General features: G+C 48.3%; 2 protein-coding genes and 1 pseudogene across 2 annotated transcripts; 1 reads left to right on the forward strand and 2 right to left on the reverse strand.

Moving 5' to 3' along the window:
- Positions 1 to 585: 585 nt before the first annotated feature.
- Positions 586 to 5,112, reverse strand: LOC119301719 (endoribonuclease Dicer homolog 4-like). The gene is made up of 5 exons (XM_037578703.1): positions 4,982 to 5,112; positions 3,654 to 3,752; positions 2,953 to 3,133; positions 1,582 to 1,696; positions 586 to 991 (listed from the first exon to the last, which is right to left on the reverse strand). The coding sequence occupies exons 2-5, from the start codon at positions 3,726 to 3,728 to the stop codon at positions 841 to 843; spliced, it is 522 nt and encodes a 173-aa protein (XP_037434600.1). The 5' UTR covers positions 3,729 to 3,752; positions 4,982 to 5,112; the 3' UTR covers positions 586 to 840.
- A 226-nt stretch (positions 5,113 to 5,338) lies between these two features.
- On the forward strand, positions 5,339 to 11,359 carry LOC119301720 (annotated as a pseudogene).
- A 6,351-nt stretch (positions 11,360 to 17,710) lies between these two features.
- Positions 17,711 to 21,737, reverse strand: LOC119301721 (sugar transport protein 7-like). Its single transcript, XM_037578704.1, has 4 exons — positions 21,377 to 21,737; positions 19,170 to 19,489; positions 18,449 to 19,075; positions 17,711 to 18,360 (listed from the first exon to the last, which is right to left on the reverse strand). Exons 1-4 carry the CDS (start codon positions 21,519 to 21,521, stop codon positions 17,890 to 17,892), a joined length of 1,563 nt encoding a protein of 520 aa, XP_037434601.1. The 5' UTR covers positions 21,522 to 21,737; the 3' UTR covers positions 17,711 to 17,889.
- Positions 21,738 to 23,533: the final 1,796 nt, after the last annotated feature.

Here is a 23,533-nt window from a genome sequence, read left to right on the forward strand (position 1 = left end):
GGAATTCGTCTAAAAGTAAAATAAACAAAGAAAAATCTTTGAATTCAAGAACGATTACTGATTACTAAACTTTGATTTTGTCTTTTTGTTATAAAAATCTAACAATTCTTTATTAAACTTTAAAATTAAACTATAAAGAAAAACGAAAAACTACTGCTTATTGGAAATTCTTTCTTATTTTAAATCAGACTAGATTTTCATGATATAATATAATTTCTAACTATACAGTTTATACACAAAAAATACCCTAATCCTTTTTTCCTTCCTTGAATCCTTTAGTTTTAGTCAGTTCATGAAAAAAATTATACTATTAATTTCTTTTTATCCATAATGGATTTACCTGGACCAATACATGAGATTCTTATGCTATTTTGGGGATTTGTTCTTCTACTAGGGGGTCTAGGAGTAGTATTACTTACCAACCCCATTTATTCTGCCTTTTCGCTGGGATTAGTTCTTGTTTGTATATCCTTATTCTATTTTTTATTAAATTCCTACTTTGTAGCTGTCGCACAACTTCTTATTTATGTGGGAGCCATAAATGTCTTGATCATATTCGGTGTAATGTTCGTAAATGGCTCAGAATGGTCTAAAGATAAGAATTATTGGACTATTGGAGATGGGTTCACTTCACTCGTTTGTATAGAGATCTAAAGCAATATGAAATTAGAACACGACCGACAGAGCAACAAGTTTAACCGTGCATAAGCATCAGCTGACAACATGATCGCAGGTTGAGTCATGGATTCAAGAAAGAGCAGATACCGCTCTTATGATGGATCGGATGGTAACAAGAGGGTACACAGACGTCGCGCCACGCCTGATGGAGGACGTCTAGAGCTATTTCACATGACCAAGGCGCTTGAGGGTCCATAACACACCTTCAGCACCTTGTTCCTGGGCAGCTCTCTTCTGGGGTTTGGGCTCACTGATGCACTCCACAACAGTGTCTGTGAACGTCTCCACAAGAACACTCACCTTGCATGTGAACCTGCAGTGTTAATAGAACATCAGATATGCCCATTTCTATTTCAAACTCTACCTACCATCTTAAGCAAATTATCAACCAGATGCATTTTCCACCGCCCAGAATAGAAAACATAAGACATCAGAGTTGTTATTTATTAGCGTTGACGTGGTAGCTAGCCCGAGCTAATGAAACTATAGAAATTTTCTCAAAAGAACATGGACTTCTGGGCTACTTCTGAGTAGCCTTCAGTGTTTATCACCATTCCATTATTGCCATTGCAGTGTTTATCAGCATTGGATTTACCAACTGCACGATCTTGTATAATTATTCAATTTTCAAACAGTAGTGCATGGCACATCAGGAATGCAGCTCGATTATCAGCTATGCATGCCATACGAGCTGGTAGTACAGCACAAAGTGTTCAAAGAACACTCAAGTGAGTATAGAATGGCCAGTAACTGTCACACCTTGCGGAGGAAGCCACTAGTGGCTTTGCCTATGATAATATGGACAATATTACATTTGAGGTAATATAATGCACAATGCGCCTATATCTGTTGAAAGCACATAAAAAACAAATTACAGATTCGCGGGTTAATAGGAAAGCTTACAGTTTTGTATGGCCATGTCCATGTTCTTGAAACTCATATGTTGGACTCTTCCAGCCAATTGCACTGCAGAGTTGAGCCAGTCTCGACCTTGCTTCTGGTTCTTCATTTGCACCGCCTATGAATTCAAACAAAATCAGCAATTATAAAACAACAGTTTAACTTCAAAAATAAGATTTATGCATATATTGCTAGAGTGATGCATCCCTTGTTCCGTGTCCAAGATTTTATTTGAAACACTGTATTCTTAGTTAAAATACTCTTGAACCAAAATACTGAACATTCAGATCATTAACTTCTTAACTGTATGGAATATTTGAACTGTAATGATCCTTTCTACCCGAGTCATGTCTTCGGAATTTGGACATGACATTTGCCCAAGGTATACATCATCACGAGAAAGTACACCATGCAACAGGTAATTTGTGAAGAAACTGTTAATACTGTAGATAAGATAAAGCACCATCGTTTTCTGACCAAAAGATAAAACACCGCCCAGAAGGATATAAAGAAGATGCTTACATGCTATCTATATTACGAGTCAATGGTTTAAACTGTCAATTTTCTAGAGAAGGATTTCGCAGTAAACTAAGAATCATTCTAACGAGTTATTGTGAATTTTGTAATCCTGGACAGACTGCAGAAGCCAGAGAAATTAGTATCCATGTAAGTTAGCTTCAGTGCTATGTCCACATTACCTTGTTTTCATGCCAGATCAATGTCACTTTCTTCTGATATATCACTTCTCTTAACAATTGAAGCTAATGTTATAGTAGTACTATAAATATCACTCTCTATGTCCGTGAAAAAATCACGCTTTTTCCACGCAAGAACAGTGTCAGGTCTCTGTTTCTCCGTGGCCTACCAAGATTGCCTCTTAATCGTCTCCATCCTATTGGCCTTTTCCTTAAATCTCATGTGGTAGTTATTCCAAATCTTGTGTGGTAGTTTGTGTGTTCCTAATCTGGCTAATGACTGATGTCAATTACTTCCATGAACGCGTGATTAATTAGGGGCAGTTTTGGGGAAATAAGAAGGCCAGTTCTCTTCTATCATTCATTAATCTACACGCCCAGAAAATTACGCCCACTTTTTACGATCAGAGGGAGTACATATACAGATGAGGAGGTTATAAGATCATCCAGTCTCTCATTATATAGGCAGCAATAAGTTATTCAAATTTTCCATTCAAGTACATTGATATCTAAATTTTGGCTAACACAACCATACTTAAGAGATATAACTCTTTGTCCATCTTATATGAAACCATAACATTTTATTTAAAGGCTGTATTGATTATTCTGAAATCAATCAGATTTAACAGTGGCTAAAAGAATCATGAGAAGAATTAAAAAAGATAAGAATTTCAAATACCAAGAACATGCCCCTCACTGCAACCATTTGCTTCACCATTGCTCAGCACAACACAAGCAGACTCTTTTGGTGAAGGATCACCATGCCCTTTATTCTCACTCTCAATGGCGAGTTCAATTTCCTGCAGCGGTTGGGCAACACACCCTGTAGCTTTGGGCTTTTTGTGCGTGCATAACACCTCCTACAAGTAAAACTATTAGGACCATTCAAACAAAAATTGATTTTTTTGTGAATTACATAAAAAATTCTTCTAGGCATAGCCGGTCCCAAGCCCGGGTAAAGGAGGAGGGTTGTGATAGGCTTAGCGAGCCAACGTAAAAACTAGCCAGTCCCATAGGTATGAAACCCATTTGAGCGAGAATAGTACTAGGATGGGTGACCTCCTAGGAAGTCCTCGTGAAAGGGTTTCATATCTAAGGGTTGTGATAGGCTTGGCGAGCCAACGTAAAAACTAGCCAGTCTTTTGGGTATGAAACCCATTTGGGCGAGAGTAGTACTAGGATGGGTGACCTCCTGGGAAGTCCTCGTGAAAGGGTTTCATATCTAGCCTACCCCAACTTGTTTGGGATAAAAGGCTTCGTAAGTAAGTACATAAAAAATTCTTCTAGCTGATGAAAGAAGAGAGAAACCCAAGATACAACCGATGTGCTCAAAGGGAAGATGGAAAAGAAATGAATGCAAGAGATGTTGTCATCTTTTACCTTTTCTTCCAACTCCTTCTCCGTTCTTGTATTGATCGGCATGATACTAGGCTCCTGGTACACAGGCGGCACCATAAACACTGAGCGGAAAGGAGTCACCTAACAAAAGTTACAAAAGTACTGGTAATTTGGTATATACTTCTATGAAAATGATTTCTTGAACATTGTACCGTAAACTGAGTAGAAGAAGAGCATTTATCAACTGATAATTTTACCCAAAAAATCTGCTCTATTATGGACATTAATTACGATAAACTAGATCGAATCTGAAAGATTGCGATCCAATCAGGGATATCGCGTTGTGAAGCTTCGATCGAGAGCTACATGAGCGAGAGGAATCAGGGCTCCACCTGAGGGAGCGGCAGGGAATACCGGAATAGAGGACGGAGACCGGGATCGATTGGAATTGAGCACGAGCTGCGCGTGCGGTGGGAGGAGAGAAACTAAACCTAGGGCTATGCAACTCGAATTCCCATGGGGCCATAGTCCACTATATATACACATACATGTGAGGGAAATATGCAGAAAGCCCCTTATACAACAGGGAAAATACAAAGACTATACATGGCCACAAATATAACTTTGGAGAATTAGGTAATGCACATTAACTAACAACTGGTCCAGATATATGGCTCCAGAAAGCATATACCACAAGTGAGCATGACGCTGTATAAAAGACAGGATCCATTGTGTGGCACCTAAGCCAACCCTACGGAAATTTTGGCGAAGATGGCATGTTATGTTGGGAAAGTTCTATGAGGATCTTTCACAAAATCAAACAGCGAAAATAGAAGACAAAGTTTTAAGGTGTTAAGAGTAAGGTGTTAAGACAGTGATAATTGCAGAAATACAGTTAGGCGTTCATGATCTGTATGGAACAAACCATTACAAGCTTTTTGTTGAACAAAGATGTAAAAGGTAGTCTGGGAAATGGGCACCAACCTCGCCATTCTTATGTGCTTGTAAATACATACCATAAAAGTTATCACACTACGAGTCGCCAATGTTACTTGGTTCAAGCAGCCTCTAGAACAAATCCTAACTATGACAATCTGTCACGCAATTATTAGTCTGCAATCTTGAACACCCCTCCTAGTCTAAAGACCGTCAATCTTCCAGATCATTATTTCAAGTCAATCAAGGGCACTACACTACACTTTTCCCCTAAGAAAAAGAAGATGGCTTATTCCAATCTGACTCGCTAACACTAACGCTGCACTGGAGCAGATACTGAACTATCAACCGTGGCATGTACAAGATCAGAAACTGTTGTGCAAACACAACGCAGAAAGTGGATGATTGTTCTGGAGTCTCAAGTGAGCGCTTACCCGCAACGAAATGTAGGACCGCGCGATGCTCCCGGAGGCCGCAAGCGTGCGGGAGGGGGGCGTCGGGTTGGGAACCGCGTTTGGGGCCGGGGCCGGTCTCGGGGACGCCGGCCGCAGGGCACCGGATCGAAGCTCGCGCGAGTTGGAGAGGGAGAATATTTAGTTCTCTTTGGGGCTGCAGCCTAGATCTCGCTGGGGAGAGGAGATGGGGCGGCCGGCCGGTGGCATTCATCCAAATCCGCCAGGGAGCCCTTGGCTGTGCGCCTCTAGGAGCACAGGAGGGGGAGGTTCGCGGCGGCGGCGGAGGAGAGGAGGCGCCGGAGCTTGGGGCAGCCGCGGGAGCATGGGCGGGCCGCCATGGGAGGGTTTAAGGGGACGAGCGGCGAGGAAGAAGACAAGGGCAAAAGGAAAAAAGATCGAATAATGGAAAGGCTAACTTTTTTTTTTGAGGGAATGGCAAAAGGCTGACGAAAAGGCAAAGCGCTCTGTCCCCCACAGGCCCGCAGCCGAAAGATTCCGAGTTCTGGGCCAGTGGAACTGGGTAAACCTGGCCCAACAATAACAGCCCATGAGACTAGTGTTAAGTGTTAATGCCGAGCGGCCCGTCACAGGAAGCAAAAGCACTGGGGTGGTGGCTGATCGGCGACGGGAGGGAATGGCGACGGAGTTGGACTCCGGTGGCGGCTCGAAGAGGCGGCGGACGGGCGAGGGAGGGGAGCGAGCGCATCCAGGCGCGGGGGCGGCGGAGGAGGACCGTATTTCGTCGCTGCCGGAGGCGCTGCGGCTGCACATCCTCGGCCTCCTCCCGTTCAAATCCGCCGTTCGCACGGGCGCGCTCTCCACCGGGTGGCGCGCGCTCTGGGCGCACCGCTGGCCGGCGCCCTCATCGCTCGACCTCCGACTCAAGACCCACGCGCCCCCGGCGCCGATCCTCGAGTCCCTGGAGCGGCGCGGCCGGCGGCGCCTCGACCGGCTCTCCCTGACGTTCCAGATCGGCAAGGGGGACCTCGAGCCCGACGGCGTCCACCGGATCCTGGACTACGCCGCCGACCTCCACGTGGACTTCGCCCACCGGGCCCTGGGCTTCATTTTCAAGCTCCGCCTCCCGCGGGGCGACGCCCACCTCACGCGCCTCACCGTCGGCGGCATCCGCGTCGGCCTCTCCAAGCCCTTCTGCGCCCGCTCCCACACCTTCTCCGTCCTCGAGGTCATCTACCTCGACGGCGTCACGCTCTCCGACCACACCGTCGAGAACCTGGTCGCCGCGTGCCCCCTCCTCCGCACCCTCGACCTGCGCTACTGCGACGGCCTCGATTTCGTCAACCTCGAGGCCGCCGGGCCGCACCTGAGGAGCCTCACCGTCGCGGAGTGCGGAGGGGTGAGAGACATTTGTACCATGGAGGCGCCCAGCCTTCGCTCCTTCCGCTACAGCGGCTCCTACATCCGCGCCCTGACAATCCCTGCCACCTGCGCGCTCGCCGACCTTTACCTATGCTTCGGCGGACCTGCCGGTCGCCTCCGGCCTCTCGGCACCCCACTCTGTTTCGATTTTGCTTGGCCTGCAGGGGTGCCAAGAAATTGGCTTCAGGCACTCACCAACCTCTCAAGCCTCACCGTGCTTACCCTCTGCAGCAGTGCCCTGCGGGTTCGTTGCTTACTGCATTCCATTCCATTCCATCGATTTAATTGCATTACTCAGCTACTCATTGGTCATAGACTTCTTTGCAGAGAGTGTCTGCCAAGGCTCGTGAGAGATCACTAACCAAAAGTGGTGCCGCGTCGTGCAAATTGAGGAATTTGAGAGAGCTGCAGCTGCTGATGTTTGCAATGTACAACAGCAGCCTGGATGACATTTACGTTTTCATGGTGGCCTGCTGCCCCCCTCTTTTAGAGAGGCTGTTTGTGCAGGTGAAGATACTAGAGTGCAAGATGACCTTGGTTGCTAAACAGATTGCACTATGGCCATTAGGGATGCATTTATTTAATACACATTGTATTGTATACTTTCTCTTGCTGTGCTTTACTTCTTCCTAATGCTTACTATGCTCTGTTGCAGCTTCCAACAAATAGTCACTATTATAGACTGGGCTCAGAACAATCAGAATCAGAGGAAGAGCTACTAGAGGAAAATGGGCCAGTGGAGGAGCTGCGGGGAGAAGAGGCACCTGAGGAAAATGGGCCAGAGGAAGAGCTACCAGAAGAGGAAGATGAGCTTCAGGAGGAGCTACTAGAGGGAGAGCTGGCAGAAGAGGAAGATGAGCTTCAAGACAAGCTGCCAGAGGGAGAGCTATCAGAAGAGGAAGATGAGCTTCAAGACGAGCTGCCAGAGGGAGAGCTATCAGAAGAGGAAGATGAGCTTCGAGACGAGCTGCCAGAGGGAGAGGCGTCGGAGGAAAATCAGTCAGAGGAAGACTGGTCAGATGAAGAGCTATCTGATGGAGGGCAATCAGAGGAAGAGCCAGTAGAGGGTTGCCTTGAGAACCTTAAGTTGCTCAAGATGACGAATTTCAAGGGGGGTGACAATGAGATGAGGCTACTAAGGTTTGTGTTGAGGAACTCTACTAGTCTCAACCAACTGCTGCTATTTACATCGAAGAGTGATCGACCAGAGTGGCTCCAGAAGGATCATCTGGATACATCCGATATTCTTGAAACAAAAATATTGCCTCTCCAAAAAGCCCTACCAAATTGCCAGATAATTCTCGGTGAGCCTGATGGTGATGCAATTCAGGCATTTCATCGGGAGGCCTTTGTCGACCGTCTAGTTAGTTTTTCGCTAGCATAGTCTTACAAAATAATTTGAAATATCAAAGGCTAGCAACTGCTGGGCAAGATATGCATGGTTCGGTGTTTCTGTATTCCGTGAAGGATTATGGATAACTGGTGTAGTCTTATACTCTGCAGTCTGCACTCTGCACCTTAGCTATCTGAAATATCACTTTTTACTTCCATGTCTATTAATGTTATTGCCTTGCTGGTGTTTTCTACAAACATACTGACTTGAGTACAACAGCTGAACAAGAAAGTCTTGCAAATACTCTAGAATACTGAGACTTGTATGCGCTATATTTGTACTCTTCAATCTTCATGTAGCAGTAGTATACTGATATTATCGGTTTTTGCAGCGTTACTTTTTTCCTTGTCAATTGCCATTGTCCCTTTCTTTTTACTAATATTAACGGGTCGCTCCCTTTAGGCTTGAAGATTAAATGATTATTGTGTTGAAGTCATAAGAAAACCTGATTATGAACAGAAATCAACTTGAATTGGGCCCGGAAACTGTCAGTCAAAAATATTCTTTCTGAAATTTGACTTGTCAGCCACTTTGAATCTGGACAATGGTCCAGTTTTTGTCAATACTTTCCCCATCAATTCAGCTCAGCCTGGCCGGTGACCACTAGTGCTATTTTCGATCGTGTGGTACAAGATAGGATGGTGGTAGCACTCAGTCGCAATGCAATCTGACTGACTGAAGATAGGATAGTGGTAGCACTCACAGTCTGACTGAAGGATGACACAACTGAAAACCTATGGCTATTAGCTCAGTCGCAATGCAATCTTGACTGGAGGATGATACGATTGTGACTGACAAAGAAGAGTCGTGTGGAGTGTATCATGCATGATCCGCCCAGAAAATGACTCGAGGCTATGTATAACCCCATCCCCTCTCTCCCCTCCCCCTCTGAACTTCAAGTGAACAGTAGTAACCAAACACATACCCAAGCACAGAAATAACAGAATGGCTGCGTCCGACGAGACGCCGATGGTGCAAGACCTGGCGTCGGCCGGCGTCAAGGAGCCGCCGAGCTGGTGTTTCCTACTACAAATAAACTGACCTGAGTACAATAACTGAACAAGATAGTCTTGAAAACACTGTAGAATGCCGAGACTTGTACTCCATGTGTTATCTTTGTGCTCTTCAAACTTCATGTAGCAGTATTATACAAATACTTTAATCTGTTGGAATGGCAGCGTTGTTGCAGCGTTACATTTTTCCTTGTCAATTGTCAAAATCCTCTTACTTACTTGATATTAACGGGTCACTCCCTTCAGGCTTGAAGATTACTAAATGATTATTGTGCTGAAATCATGAGAAAACCTGATTATGAACAGAAATCAACTGGAATTGGGCCAGGAAACTGTCGGTCACTTCGCAAAAAAAAACTTTCTCAAATTTGACTTGTCAGCCACTATGAATCTGGACAATGGTCCAGTTTTTGTCAATACTTTCCCCATCAATTCAGCTCAGCCTGGCCAGTGGCCACTGGTGCTATTGGTCCACATCGCGTGTGCTGCCCGCTGGATCACGATCCAACGGCTGAGCTCACATCGGAGCACTGGATAGATAGCTCAGTCGCGATCTTGACTGGAGTATGATACGATTGCGACGGACAAAGAAGAGTCGCATCGAGTGCGTCATGCATGACGTCGCCCAGAGAATGATTGGAGGAGGATTAAGACAAATTTGGAAAAGGAAAATCGAGGCACACACTCGAGGCTATACATACCGGCCCCTCCATCTTCAACTTCAAGATGGCTGCGTCTCACCCAAGCACAGAAATGGCTGCGTCGCCGATGGTGCGGCCGACGGTGCAGGAGCTGGCGGCGGCCGGCGCCGAGGAGCCGCCGCGGCAGTACGTGCTGCCGGAGCAAGACCGTCACGGCGACCTGCTGGCCGCCGACGAGTTTCCGGAGCCCATCCCCCTCGTCGACCTTAGCCGGCTCACGGACGCCGACGTGGCCGAGAGGCTCCGGGCGGCTCTGCAGACCTGGGGCTTCTTCCTGGTGAGCGAGCGTCTGCGTGCACCATAATGCATGGATCAACTAGTTTCTGAAGTTACTGAACTCTTGCTGAGACTGTTTAACACTTGTCCAGGCCACCAACCATGGGATCGAGGACTCTCTCATGGACGCCATGACGAGCGTGTCGAGGGAGTTCTTCCGGCAGCCGGCGGAGGAGAGGCAGAAATGCAGCAACCTGGTGGACGGCAACGGCAAGGACTACCAGGTGGAAGGGTATGGCAGTGACAAGGTGGTGTCCGACGATCAGGTCCTCAACTGGAGCGACCGGTTGCATCTGAGAGTGGAGCCGGAGGATGAGAGGAATTTCGCCAAGTGGCCCAGTCACCCCGAATCTTTCAGGTTACCTGCTCCCCTACCTTGAGTGATGTTTTTCACATTTCTAATACTGTATTAGCTTAGTTGCAATGCAAAGGAAGGCACAGTGTAAAGAATAGTGTCATAAACTCCACTCTGGGTAAACGTACTCTGTGATTTAGTCAATGGGCATTGCATGTCTCTCTTGCTACTGGACCCGTGTTATCATGCCATTTCCTATAATGAAGTTAGGCTAAGTTCTTTTTAAAAAAGACGCAACTTCCCTATGTGAATATAGACTGTTGTAAACTTCTCTTAGTGATGTACGTAGTTCTTTTGTTGCTCGCGGTGTAGTTTTGTGCAATTTGTTGATTAATAATTGCTTTCTTTAAAAGATATCCAAAGTCAGGGGGTATTTACCCTCTTAAAAAAGGGTATTCAAAGGCAACTCATAAAAAGTTAGAAACTGAATTAAAGGACCAGAAGCTTTTATTTGACTAAACTGTTCCAGAGTCTTTCTACAGGGATGTGCTACAAGAGTATGCATCAAGAATCAAGAAAATAAGAGACCTCGTCTTACGGTCGATAGCCAAGCTCCTGGAGATTGACGAGGACTACTTCGTCAACCAGATATCAAACAAGGCCCCCGGGTTTGCTAGATTCAACTACTACCCTCCATGTCCGAGGCCTGACCTAGTTTTGGGCCTCAGGGCTCACTCCGACGGTGGTCTCCTTACCATCCTTTTCAACGATGACACCGTCGGTGGCTTGCAAGTTCAGAGAGATGGGAGATGGTACAATGTTCCAGCAAAGCCTCACACATTGCTGATTAACCTAGCAGACTGCCTAGAAGTAAGCATCTACTACATACACACTTACTCTCTTGATTAATATGTAATGGTAATGGTCGGTGTTATATCCTATCTCCTGAACCCTGATGCTTCATTAACTTGTATGTAAAACTTTGACGCAGATAATGAACAATGGAATCTTTACGAGCCCGGTTCACAGAGTGGTGACGAACGTCGAGAAGGATAGGCTTTCCTTGGCTGTGTTTTACGCCGTGGATGCAGAAACGATGTTGGAGCCAGCGCCCGGTTTGCTGGATGACAAGCGACCGCCAAGATATAAGAAAATGGTGGCCAAGGATTTTGTGGCTGGGCTCTTTGAACATTTCCGTCAAGGGAAGAGATTCATTGACACCCTGAAAATATAGGTTCGCTGTTTATTATGGAGCCGTAGAAGTGATTGCTATAAAGAATAAAGAGATGGTTTTATCTATTGTGCCAGTGGGGGTCTACCTTCGCCTTTCTTATAAGTGACTCAGTTTCAGTTATTGATGACATATAAACACTCACAACTTCAGGTAATTAGTCTCTAAAAACGAAAATAACGACCTATGATTGTTTCCTTTTATGAGGATGAATTAACGAACGAACAAAATACATGGGGCAATAATCAAAGCATTGAGTGACAAAAGCATTATAAAACGATACATGTATGGAGTTCATCTAGTCAACGACCTTTTGCAGCTCCTTATCATCTCACCATGGTATCGGTGGCCTCTATTTCCGTTTCTCACTATCTCACAAACATTTGGGGATGAGGAAATTTGAGTCAACTGTCAAACAAGGCGTATATGTGCAGGATTCATGTATTCTCATGGAGATCAACGTAGATACGTATAGAGGTTGTTAGGCCGGCTTGTTATCTCTTATCTCTTGTAACTAGCTTAGCCTTATCTCTTCTATTCTTCCTCTCCAAGTTGTACTCCCGATTCTCTCCAACCGCATGTATGCGCTATCAGGGATCCTGTGCCCCTGCCTATAACATGCAACACGTCGCCTCACATCGAGGTAAGACGTTTCCGCTCTCGCACATGGTATACAGAGCCTCCTCTTTCAATCTCATCTAGCTCATCTCCATTAGTGCCCTAGCCATGTCTTCCTCCGGCTCCTCCCATCCAAACCTCAATCAGCAGGTCACGGAGAAGCTTACCCGCACGAACTATGTGCTGTGGCGCGCCCAGATCATGCCGCAGCTGCGGGGCGCCGGTGTCTTCGGCTATGCCGACGGCACCACACCGGAGCCGGCCCGACTCCTCGCCACCAAGGACAAAGACGGGAAAGAGTCATCGACGCCCAACCCTCTTCACCCAATCTGGGTACAGGAGGACCAACAGGTTCTTGGTTACCTGCTCAACAATCTGTCCAAGGAGGTCCTTGTGCAGGTGACCGCGATCACCACGTCGCCCGCGCTCTGGGCTGCTCTGGCGGGCATGTTCTCGTCTCAGTCGCTCAGTCGGGTGAACAATATTCGCACGGCCCTCATCAACGCGCAGAAGGGGACTCAATCTGTCTCCACCTACTTCGCCCACATGCGCGGCCTCGCGGACGAACTCGCCGCGGACGGCAAGCCTCTGCCAGATGACGAGCTTGTCTCCTACATTCTCCATGGGCCGGACATGGACTACCAGCCCCTGGTGTCTGCCCTCGACGCCCGCACCATGCCGGTCTCCATCGACGAGCTCTTCTCCATGATGAGCAACTTTGATCAGCGCGTGGCGCTCTTCCAGTCCTCGGGCGGCTTCAAGTCGTTTGCCAACGCCACCTACCGTGGCCGTGGCGGCGGCTCCTCTCATCACCGCGGACCACCTCGCAACAAGGGCAAGGCCTTTGGCGGGGGCAACGGCAACAACACCACTCGCGGCGGCGGCGGACGGCCCTCTTCTGGCAACAACAGGGGCCGCCGTGGCGGCTCCACTAGATCACGCCCGGATGCACCTCGCTGCCAAATCTGTGGTAAGCTAGGGCATACGGCCAAAGACTGCTGGTACCGCTACGACGACGGCGGCGACTCCTCCCAAGATGAAGACAAAGTTGCTGCTGCTGCGGATGGCTCCTATGGCATCGACACCAACTGGTACGTCGATAGTGGTGCCACCAACCACATCACCAATGAACTTGAGAAGGTGACCATGAAGGAGAAATACCGCGGCAAGGACCAAATCCACACAGCTAGTGGTGAAGGTATGAGGATAAACCACATTGGTCACTCAATTTTTAGTGCCCCCCTAAGAAAAATTTATCTTAAGAAAATCTTGCATGTTCCTAGTGCCAATAAAAGTCTCTTTTCTGTTCATAGAATTGCCCTTGATAATCATGTTTTTCTTGAATTTCATCCATATTTCTTTTTTATCAAGGATCAGGCCACGAGGAGAATTCTCTATCGCGGTAGATGTGTTCGAGGGCTTTACCCGTTGATTCCGGAGCGCACAAGACTCAATAAACAAACTTTTGGTGTTGTCAAACTCTCGTCAACACGATGGCACGATCGTTTAGGACATGCTTCTTTTGCTTTAGTTGAAAAACTCCTTAGGATAAATAAGCTCCCGTATGTTGGTGAGCGCAATGTTGAAACTATTTGTGATTCTTGTCAGCGAGCTAAAAGTCATCAATTGCCCTATCCAATTTCTACTAGTATTTCTACTCAACCATTACAATTAATTTTTTATGATGTTTGGGGCCCTGCTCCTAGCTCTGTTGGTAGACACACATATTACGTTAGTTTTATTGATGACTACAGCAAATTTTCTTGGATCTATCTTCTTAAGAAAAGATCCGACGTTTTTCAAGTGTTCAAAAATTTCCAAGCACTTGTTGAGCGTAAATTTGACTCCAAAATCATTGTTGTTCAATCCGACTGGGGAGGGGAATACAAGAAGTTGAACTCCTTCTTCCAAACCCTTGGTATCTCACACCATGTGTCATGCCCCCACGCTCACCAACAAAATGGCTCGGCCGAACGCAAACAGCGTCACATTGTTGAGGTTGGCCTTGCGCTTCTAGCCCATGCGTCTATGCCATTAAAGTTTTGGGATGAGGCGTTTCTTGCTGCTGTTCACATCATTAACATGCTCCCAAGTCGAGTCATCAATAATGAAACTCCATTAGAACGACTTCTTCATGTCAAGCCGGACTATTCCACACTTCGTGTGTTTGGGTGTGCGTGCTGGCCTAACCTACGCCCTTACAACAAACGTAAGCTCATGTTTAGATCCATGCAATGTGCTTTTCTTGGGTACAGTGCCCAACACAAGGGTGTAAAATGCCTTGACATCTCCACTGGTCGCGTTTACATCTCACGGGATGTCGTCTTCGATGAGACCAAATTCCCTTTTTCAGATCTTCATCCTAATGCCGGTGCGCTCCTCCAAAAAGAAATTCTTTTGCTCCCTCCTAGTCTTTCCGGTTATGATCAAGGGGGCGTTAATAATTTTGATGATCATATGTTGGCTAACCCTCTTAACACTGCGCATGAGTCATCTAATGATGTTACAGGAGCACCAAACAGTGGAAACAGAGATGAAAATGGCGAAGAAATCACCTCAAACGAGCTTCATCGCATGTGTCGCGGCGTGGGGAGCATATCTCCCTCGGGATCGCAGCTGCAGACGCCCAGGCGATCCTCTCCGGGATCCGTTCCAGCTGCCAACCACACGCCCGTGCTAGATGGCCAGACGCGCCAGGCACTGTCAGATGCACGGGCGCCAGCGACCCGCGGCGTGACGCGCGGCCTTCCCCGGCAGGGCGAGACGTGCCTCCCAGCCCGCGCCAATCTCCAGCTGCCACGCGGCGGTGCAACGATGGCCCAGACCACACGCGCTTTGCGGACCAACCGGTCTGCTACAAGCGGCGCGCCGTCACGCGTCGGGCGGACGCGGGACCAGCCCCTGATTCTGACGGGCCCGCGCCATCACGGGCTCGTGATGAGCCGAGTGGCTGCCCCGGATCTTCTGTGGCTCCTTCCTCACCATCGTCTCCAGTCGCCGCCATAGAAGATCATGTTCGTCTTGAACTGGCAGCGGCAGGCGGATCCTCCTCGGGTTCTGCCGCTGACTTGGCTCCTGCGGGATCCTCTACGGCTGCGAATCCTGCTGCATCACCACCACCCCGCACAAGGCTACAACAAGGGGTACTTCAACCGAAAAATTATAAGAATCTAATCAAATATGGCCTAGTCTGTTCCACAGGTGAACCAGGTGAGCCCAACACAATTGAAGAAGCTCTCACTGATGAAAAGTGGAAAAAGGCAATGCTTGAAGAATATAAGGCTCTTGAAAGAAACAAAACATGGCATTTGGTTCCTCCACAGCAAGGTAAAAACCTCGTTGACTGCAAGTGGGTATTCAAAATTAAAAGAAAGTCTGATGGAACCATTGATCGTTATAAGGCTAGACTCGTTGTGAAGGGCTTCAAACAACGGTATGGCATAGACTATGAAGACACCTTTAGTCCAGTTGTAAAAGTTGCTACCATTCATCTTGTGTTGTCCATTGCTGTTTTCAGGGGATGGAGCCTTCGCCAGCTAGATGTACAGAACGCGTTCCTCCATGGTGTTCTGGAAGAGGAAGTGTACATGAAGCAACCTCCTTCGTTTGAAAACAAACATACACCTTCTCATGTGTGCAAGTTGGATAAAGCATTATATGGACTGAAACAAGCTCCAAGGGCATGGTATTCCCGTCTCAGTAAAAAGATGCAAACACTTGGCTTTGTCCCCTCCAAATCTCACACCTCCTTGTTCATTTATAACAAGTTCAACACCTCCATGTTTGTCCTTATATATGTGGATGATATTATTGTCACAAGCTCATCTGATGAAGCAATATCAGGACTCTTGAAGGACTTAGGTGCAGAATTTGCTCTCAAGGATCTAGGAGAATTACATTATTTCCTAGGAATTGAGGTGAAGCAGCACAAGGATGGGTTACTTCTCTCTCAGGAAAAATATGCCACAGACTTGGTAAGGAAGGCAGGCTTGCAAGGTTGTAAACCCACACCCACTCCTCTCTCTAGTATAGAAAAATTATCTCTTACAGAGGGAACACTCCTAAGTCCAGAAGACAGTACAAAATACAGAAGTCTTGTAGGTGCACTTCAGTACTTAACTTTGACCAGGCCAGACATCTCCTTTGCTGTTAACAAAGTATGTCAGTTTCTGCATGCACCCACTACAGTTCACATGACTGCTGCCAAGCGCATTGCCAGATATGTCAAATATACTCTGAATAATGGACTAAATTTCAGTAAGTCACCTTCTACTCTTGTCAGTGTTTTTTCTGACTCAGATTGGGCAGGATGCTTGGATGACAGACGCTCAACTGGTGGCTTTGCAGTATTTTTTGGACCTAATCTCATATCATGGTGTGCCAGAAAACAAGCTACAGTCTCCAGGTCTAGTACTGAAGCAGAATACAAGGCTTTGGCCAATGCAACGGCAGAAATCATATGGGTACAGTCTATCTTAAAGGAGTTGGGTGTGAAAAGCTCTCAGGCTCCATGCTTATGGTGTGATAACCTTGGTGCCACCTATCTGTCTGCAAATCCAGTGTTTCATGCCAGAACAAAACACATCGAGATAAATTTTCATTTTGTCAGAGAAAGAGTGGTTGGTAAACTCTTGGACATTCGCTTTATCCATTCACGGGATCAAGTGGCAGATGGGTTTACAAAAGCCCTGCCCGTAAGGAGTTTCGAAGACTTCAAGCATAATCTCAACTTAATGAAGTTGTGATTAAGGGAGTGTGTCAAACAAGGCGTATATGTGCAGGACTCATGTATTCTCGTGGAGATCAACGTAGATACGTATAGAGGTTGTTAGGCCGGCTTGTTATCTCTTATCTCTTGTAACTAGCTTAGCCTTATCTCTTCTATTCTTCCTCTCCAAGTTGTACTCCCGATTCTCTCCAACCGCATGTATGCGCTATCAGGGATCCTGCGCCCCTGCCTATAACATGCAACACGTCGCCTCACATCGAGGTAAGACGTTTCCGCTCTCGCACATCAACATCTCATATGCGCAAATTGTCTGTAGAATATGACCAATGACTTCATCATCTTTCTTCCTCTCATCTAAGTAGATGGGGGAGCGGATAGTTTTTTGAGGGCTAGCTCGAGCCGTCCCCGATGATACAACTTTCTCCACCATGACTGTGGCGGGAAACTTCTCAGCAACATCGGGGTTTTTTTTTCCGCCATAGTGACGGGCTTCTCAACAACAACGTTGATTTCCTTCTCCTTCTCTTGGATCGCATGGATTGTGGGAGGCATTTGTGTAGGGTCACTTCCGTATGAAAATCATTGTCAGCAGTCTCCGACTGCCTGGTGTAGCATGATGCAGGAGGAGGGCTACAGAATGTCGAAGAGGAAGCATCAAGACATTGTGCGCATGTTGTAAACCATACATATTGAGATGTCCATACCAGAACACTTACAGTTTGGACTGAGGAATGACTTTGGCGCGAGGTACATCGCATGTTAACCTCGGCAGTGAGCCTCCCAGGTGCACAGTTTTCGTAGATTGCCACACGCCGGCTCCACAACGGCGTGATTCACGCGTCGGTGCCTCTGTTTTCATGCTCCACAACGGTTCATTTCTTGTTCAATAGTCTAGGTCGTCTCATGTTATGTGTGGCGACTTCTGTTTTTCATGCTCGGCTTTGAATTGGTGAGTGCCATCCTCTCGAATATCATTTTTCTTTTGATCTATCTGTATCGGATTTTCTCATCATTTTGTATCAGTTTTGACGCTTTGGCTTTATATATAAAGCCAGGCTCACACCAAGCGCACTATAAAGTATACGTACTAAGTTACTACGGTACAAGTTACAGTATAACATAAACATACGCTGCATTGCTGCATATACAAAGCATTCCGCCTACTTACATGTTAAACTGTGTCTTACAGGGTCTAACCAACCAACAACAATGCACAACAGCTCATTCCAAATGATCTTCACTCACTAGTCACTAGTGAGCCTTGTTGTCAGCACGCCCGCCGTCCCCTTCTCCCCAGCCGTCCTCGAGCGGCATGTCCGGCATCACCTTCTTCCAGAACCAGTGCTTCCTCCACAGCAGCACCATCTCCTCGATGGGCACGCCCTTGGTCTCCGGCAGGAAGACGTAGACGAAGACGGTCATGACCGTGATCCAGGCGGCGAAGAAGAGGAAGATGCCGAACTTGAAGGCGCAGAGCATGGACAGGAACGCCTGCGCGATGACGAAGGTGAAGAAGAGGTTGACGGCCACCGTGATGCTCTGCCCCGCCGACCGCGTCTCCAGCGGGAAGATCTCGCTCGGCACCGTCCACCCCAGCGGCCCCCACGACCACCCGAACGCCATCACGAAGAGGCAGATCACCACCACCACCACGATCGAGTAGCTCCGCGACAGCTGCTTGTCCGTCCCGAACTTCACTCCGAGTATCACCGCCACGATCACCTGCATGCGCACAGATGCCATGGCGTGAGACATGAATTGTGATTAATTAGCAGTTTGTATGTGTGTTGTGTTTGTCTCAAGTCTCAACCTGGCAAACGATCATCTGGATGCCGCCGCTGATGAGGAGCTTCCTCCGGCCGAGGCGGTCGACGGTGGCGATGGAGATGAGGGTGGACAGGAAGAGCACCGCGCCGGTGATCACGGAGGAGTAGAGCGACGCGCTGGCGCCGAAGCCCATGGTCTGGAACAGCACCGGCGCGTAGAAGAGGATGGAGTTGATGCCCGTCAGGATCTGGAACGCCGGCATGCACACGGCCATCACCAGCTGCGGCCGGTTGCGCGGCTCGAGGATGTTCCGGAACGGGTTCTTGATGGTGTTGGCCAGCTCGCTGGCCTCCGACATGTCCATGAACTCCGCGTCCACGTCCGCCGTGCCGCGGATGCGCTCCAGGACGCGCCGGCCCTCCTCGGCGCGCCCGCGCTCGATGAGGCTGTTGGGCGTCTCCGGCAGGAGCAGCCCGCCCACGGTCATCAGCAGCGCCGGCGCCGCCGCGAGGCCGAGCGAGAGGCGCCACCCCCACGGCTTGAGGTTCTGCGTGCCGTAGTTGACCATGTTGGCCGTGAAGATGCCGAGCGTCGTCGCGAGCTGGAACATCATGTTCAGCCCGCCGCGGAGGTGCGCCGGCGCCATCTCCGACAGGTACAGCGGCACACCCTGCACCAACCGACAAGAACTACATTGTCAGAGCCAGTACAACCACAGGCACTCTCGTCTCGGTGTGGGTAGGCGAGAATTTGACGTGGTATACCTGATTGCCGAAGCCGATGCCAACGCCGAGCATGATACGACCGAGGATCAGCATCTCGAGGTTCACAGCCGCCACGTTGAGGATCGCGCCGATGAGGAAGCTGATGCCGCCGCAGACAATGCTGGCGCGTCGGCCGTAGTTCCTCGTCACCGGCGAGGCGACGAGGGAGGAGACCAGGCCGGCCAGGTACAGAGAGGAGGTGAAGGCCGAGAGGCCCTGGTTGTCGTACTTGCAGTAGTTGTTCTGGTGGCCGGAGTTCTTCCGTCGGAACACCACCGGGAAGAACTTCTCCAGGAATGGGTCCATGGAGGTCACTCCACCTGCAACATTCGGCAGATTCAGACACAGTAAATTTTCATCTAAAACAGCTAATTTTTTTTCAGATTCAGACACAGTAAATTTTCATCTAAAATTGAAATGGTGAAATCTGAATACTGACATGATGCTGCAAGCTTGAGGTGATTTTATTGCCTAATGGGCATGTTTGCATGTCCAAAAAGTGATTAGGTATTGTTGACAGAATCACAACATTTACTGTTCAGACTTTAGACAATGGACTAGTATTTAGCTGAATTAGTATCATACACTGTTCTACTTGTACAATATTACACAAGTTTTTATTCTGTTTGCGAGTGAACATTACATGAGCTTGAAGAACAAATCAATCTAACAGTTCCACACACAAACTCAAATGTGGAATTTCTTTCAGGTAACTCGAATTTACTACTCCCTCCGTTCATTATTATAAGACGTGTGAACCGAGCCTTCCCTCAAAAATTGGTTTTCTTTTGCTTTTATTTTTTTAGCTATGTTTTGAATCTGGGTATGGAATTTTGCAAAATCCGATAGATGCATATTTCATCGATGCTAATTCAGATTAATTTTTCTACGTTTTTAATAGGTTCTAGCGAGTTTTAGAGCGCACTGCCTGAACCATAAAGGTTGGGCGTAATTTTGATTTACGAGTTCTGAGAAGTTTTAGCGAGTTAGAGTGCATCCGTTGCACCACAAAAGTTGGGCGTGTTTCAAATTTGACCAACATCAAAGGAACAAGGGAAAATAAATCAGATTATGGATAGTTGCTAATTCAAACCGAGTTGTGAATTGGGCCCAATAACACTACCAAAATTGTTAAAAAAAAATATTCTCGTCAGGATAATTTGAATTTTTGATTTGAATGATGTATATTGCGTCCATGCTAATTGTGAAATTCGGCTGCACAAGTTGCACCAAACAATTCATGAGCCTATTCTCAAAAAAAAAAAATCATGAGCCGCCAGTCTCATCGTGTAATGTATCACATCACATTTTCTGCAAGACTTTCGGCTGACAAGTGGGACTCTCGTTGTCGTCCCCCCTCTTTCTGCTGCTAACTGACGTCAGTAGCCCCGGTTGCAGGTCAAACTCTTGTTCATACCACGACGCAAAATCTTGTAGACGACGATACCCCGGCCGCATTGATCTATCTATCTAGGAGAAGCGCCGAGCGGAAACGGACGGCCGCACGGTGATATCATCATCAGCCTGAACTGAAAGCCGATAGATAAGCTTGGCGGAGCGCCGAACACGACTCTGAATTTTGCGGCCTCTCGCGTGTCGGCTTCTCCACTGCATTAGTCGTTCTATAGACCAAATTCACCACTCCGTACACAATGATCGCGTCGACCCGTCCACCACCCACGGAAGTGGGTGAATGATTGGCCTCGTCGCGTCGGAGATGGGAAAAAGATGAGCCGTCGTGTTCGTTTGATGCACCGCTGAATCAAGAAATCCGGCAGCCCTACGGCTTGCTTTTGGCATGGAAGCTCTGTTTAATTCCATGTCCATGTGTGGCGCCGGCGTGGCAGACTGTGGTGGGGGGCAGACAGACCGGTCACGATCTGCTAGCGACCTAGGCGAGGGACCAGCGAAGAGACGAGCGACACACTGCCGGCACTAGCTCCAAATCAAGGAGGGGCCACGGCTAAGGGGGCTGGAAGAAACGTACGTGTGACATGTTACTGATGTTCGTGGAGCAGGACAAGCTCCTCTTCCGATGGCCCATGGCCGGGCGAGAGGCAGCCACGCCACACACGGAAACACAGCAGAGCGCCGACGAGCGGAGATACGGAACAAGACAAGACGGTGGGTGGAGAGGAGTGGAGTGGAAGGAATCACTGGTGACTTGGTGAGGTTAGGGTGAGTGTGGGGGCGTGAGCAGGACTTACCGGAGATCCCGATGTCGTAGCCGAAGATGGAGCCCCCGACGGCGGCGACGAGGCAGGCCATGGCGACGGCGAGCGTCATGCGGCCCTTGTACTCCGCCGCCCTCTCCTTCTTCACGCCCAGCGCGGCCACCCCGCCGCCCGCCATCCTCTCTCTCCGAGAACTCCTCTGCCTCTCCTCTCCAAGAACACTCGAGCAAGGACCGAGGCAAGGAGGAGAGCTCGCTGGGCACGGAGAAGCAATGCTCCAACCAACTAGAATTCCACGGCCATATATAGATGTCTCCTATGCCCTCTCTCCTCGTCCCGGGTGCGAAGCGAGTGTGCAATTATGGCGCCGATTTCTTCTTGCACAAAAGCCATGCTGATGCTGTGCATTCAAGGCGATGAGCCCCTCCCTCCCGCGCCCCGGCCGTTGACGTTGACCCCCATCCTGCAGCGGGGGCCGAACCACGCTCATTCCGGCCCAGATAAAATCTACCCGGGGCTCCAACCGCATAAATTCGTAAGATACTCGTAGCAATTGATTGACTTGGAGTGATATCGCAGCAAATTAAATCGGTTCTAAATTCACGGTTGGCTGGCTGCTCGCTGCCCTGGCGGTACGTATACAGCGGCGATCGAGCTGGCCGCCGGCATGCCAGTGATGCCACGTTTCCGACGGCTTGGCTTGCCCCGGTCAAATCCGTGTGTGTGTGCGCGCGCGCGCGCGCGCGCGCGGCTGCCGTGCATACATGTACCTATTAAAGTGGCAGGTCACAACTCATACATGTACCGCAGCATTTGACTGATCTGAAAAAAAAATTCCCTTGCCCGTAGTGCGCAGGCAAATCATGCAATCCCGGAAGCGCGGTTGGAGGCGTGCGGGCAAGCCAGCCGGCTCTCGGCCGCATGCACCTTCCGTTGCCAAGATTCAAGGCGGACGATCTCCATTTCGCCTTTGTTAGCTCTGCGTGTTGCATACGTAGCGCTGATGGATTACTTACTCTGTGATGAGGACGGGTGCCTGGCAGTTTCGCACGCAAAACATGGACAAAGCTCACCGGAAAATACTACCCTCTTCGTTCGGAATTACTTGTATCAAAATAAATAAAAATTGATGTATCTATAATTAAAATACATTTAAATACATCCATTTCAATAATAGGTATTTTCAGACGGAGTAAATACAAGAAGAAGAAGAAGAAAAATGCATGGACAAAGTCACAAAGTACTAGTATGGCATACACTGAAGCGTTAAGCAACCTTGGCCGTTGACCCGTCTCCTGCGGAACTTCTCTGTCCTAACCTCTCATAGATTTTCACCTGTTGATTGGTTGCTTTGTTTAGGGCATCTTTAAAGCAGACCCTCGAACCCTCAATTGTTTGGATTGTGCGGTTCGAATCCCGGAGGGCATCCAACACCAACACGGTTGTGTAGCGGTCCGAACATATTTTTTCCGTCAAATCCAAGACAAAATGGGCGGGCTTTGCGGGAGTCCGGACAACAACCACGTAGAACTACGGCACCCCCGCCCCACCCAAAACCCCTCCCCGGCCACGCGTTTCAGGTTTTCTCTCTTGCCTTCGCAACCGCTCCACCCCCTGACCGCCATGTCACACCCCTGTCGGAACTCGACGAGGCTGTCACCTCAAGCGGTACACCCTGGGCTCCACGCTGCTTCTCCTTCGCCGTTGCTCCACACCTCTCCTCAGACCGCCGCTCAGGTGCCATCCACTTCCTACGATGCTCACCATGCCTGGCAAATGTTTTGTGAATTGCCCGAGCTAAATTTTTAGTCCTTTCTTTTTTGAAGCAATGGACTCGGATATGGAGTACATCTACTAGCACTATGTTGAGTCGTCTGACTCATCTGGCGAGGAGGACTACATGGATGAGACAACGATGATGCAGACAATGCTTGCAGACACGGAGCGTGCGTGTTCTCAATTTCAAGGGATCAATCAAGGGTCATCGAGTGCTCAAACCGCAACCGGACATGTTTGTCATTTGAAACTGATGGACGACTATTTTGCCCAAAAGCTTTGCAAGGGCAATATTAAGGTCGTGTTAAGAAACACGCCACCATTCTTGAAGTGGTTGCATCACAAGATATTTGAATTTGACACGCTTTTTTTGACATGCACGGGTCTCATAATGACATCAATGTGTTGCAGCGT

The sequence above is a fragment of the Triticum dicoccoides genome, chromosome 5A (genome assembly GCF_002162155.2).
Source record: "Triticum dicoccoides isolate Atlit2015 ecotype Zavitan chromosome 5A, WEW_v2.0, whole genome shotgun sequence".
Lineage (NCBI taxonomy): Eukaryota > Viridiplantae > Streptophyta > Magnoliopsida > Poales > Poaceae > Triticum > Triticum dicoccoides.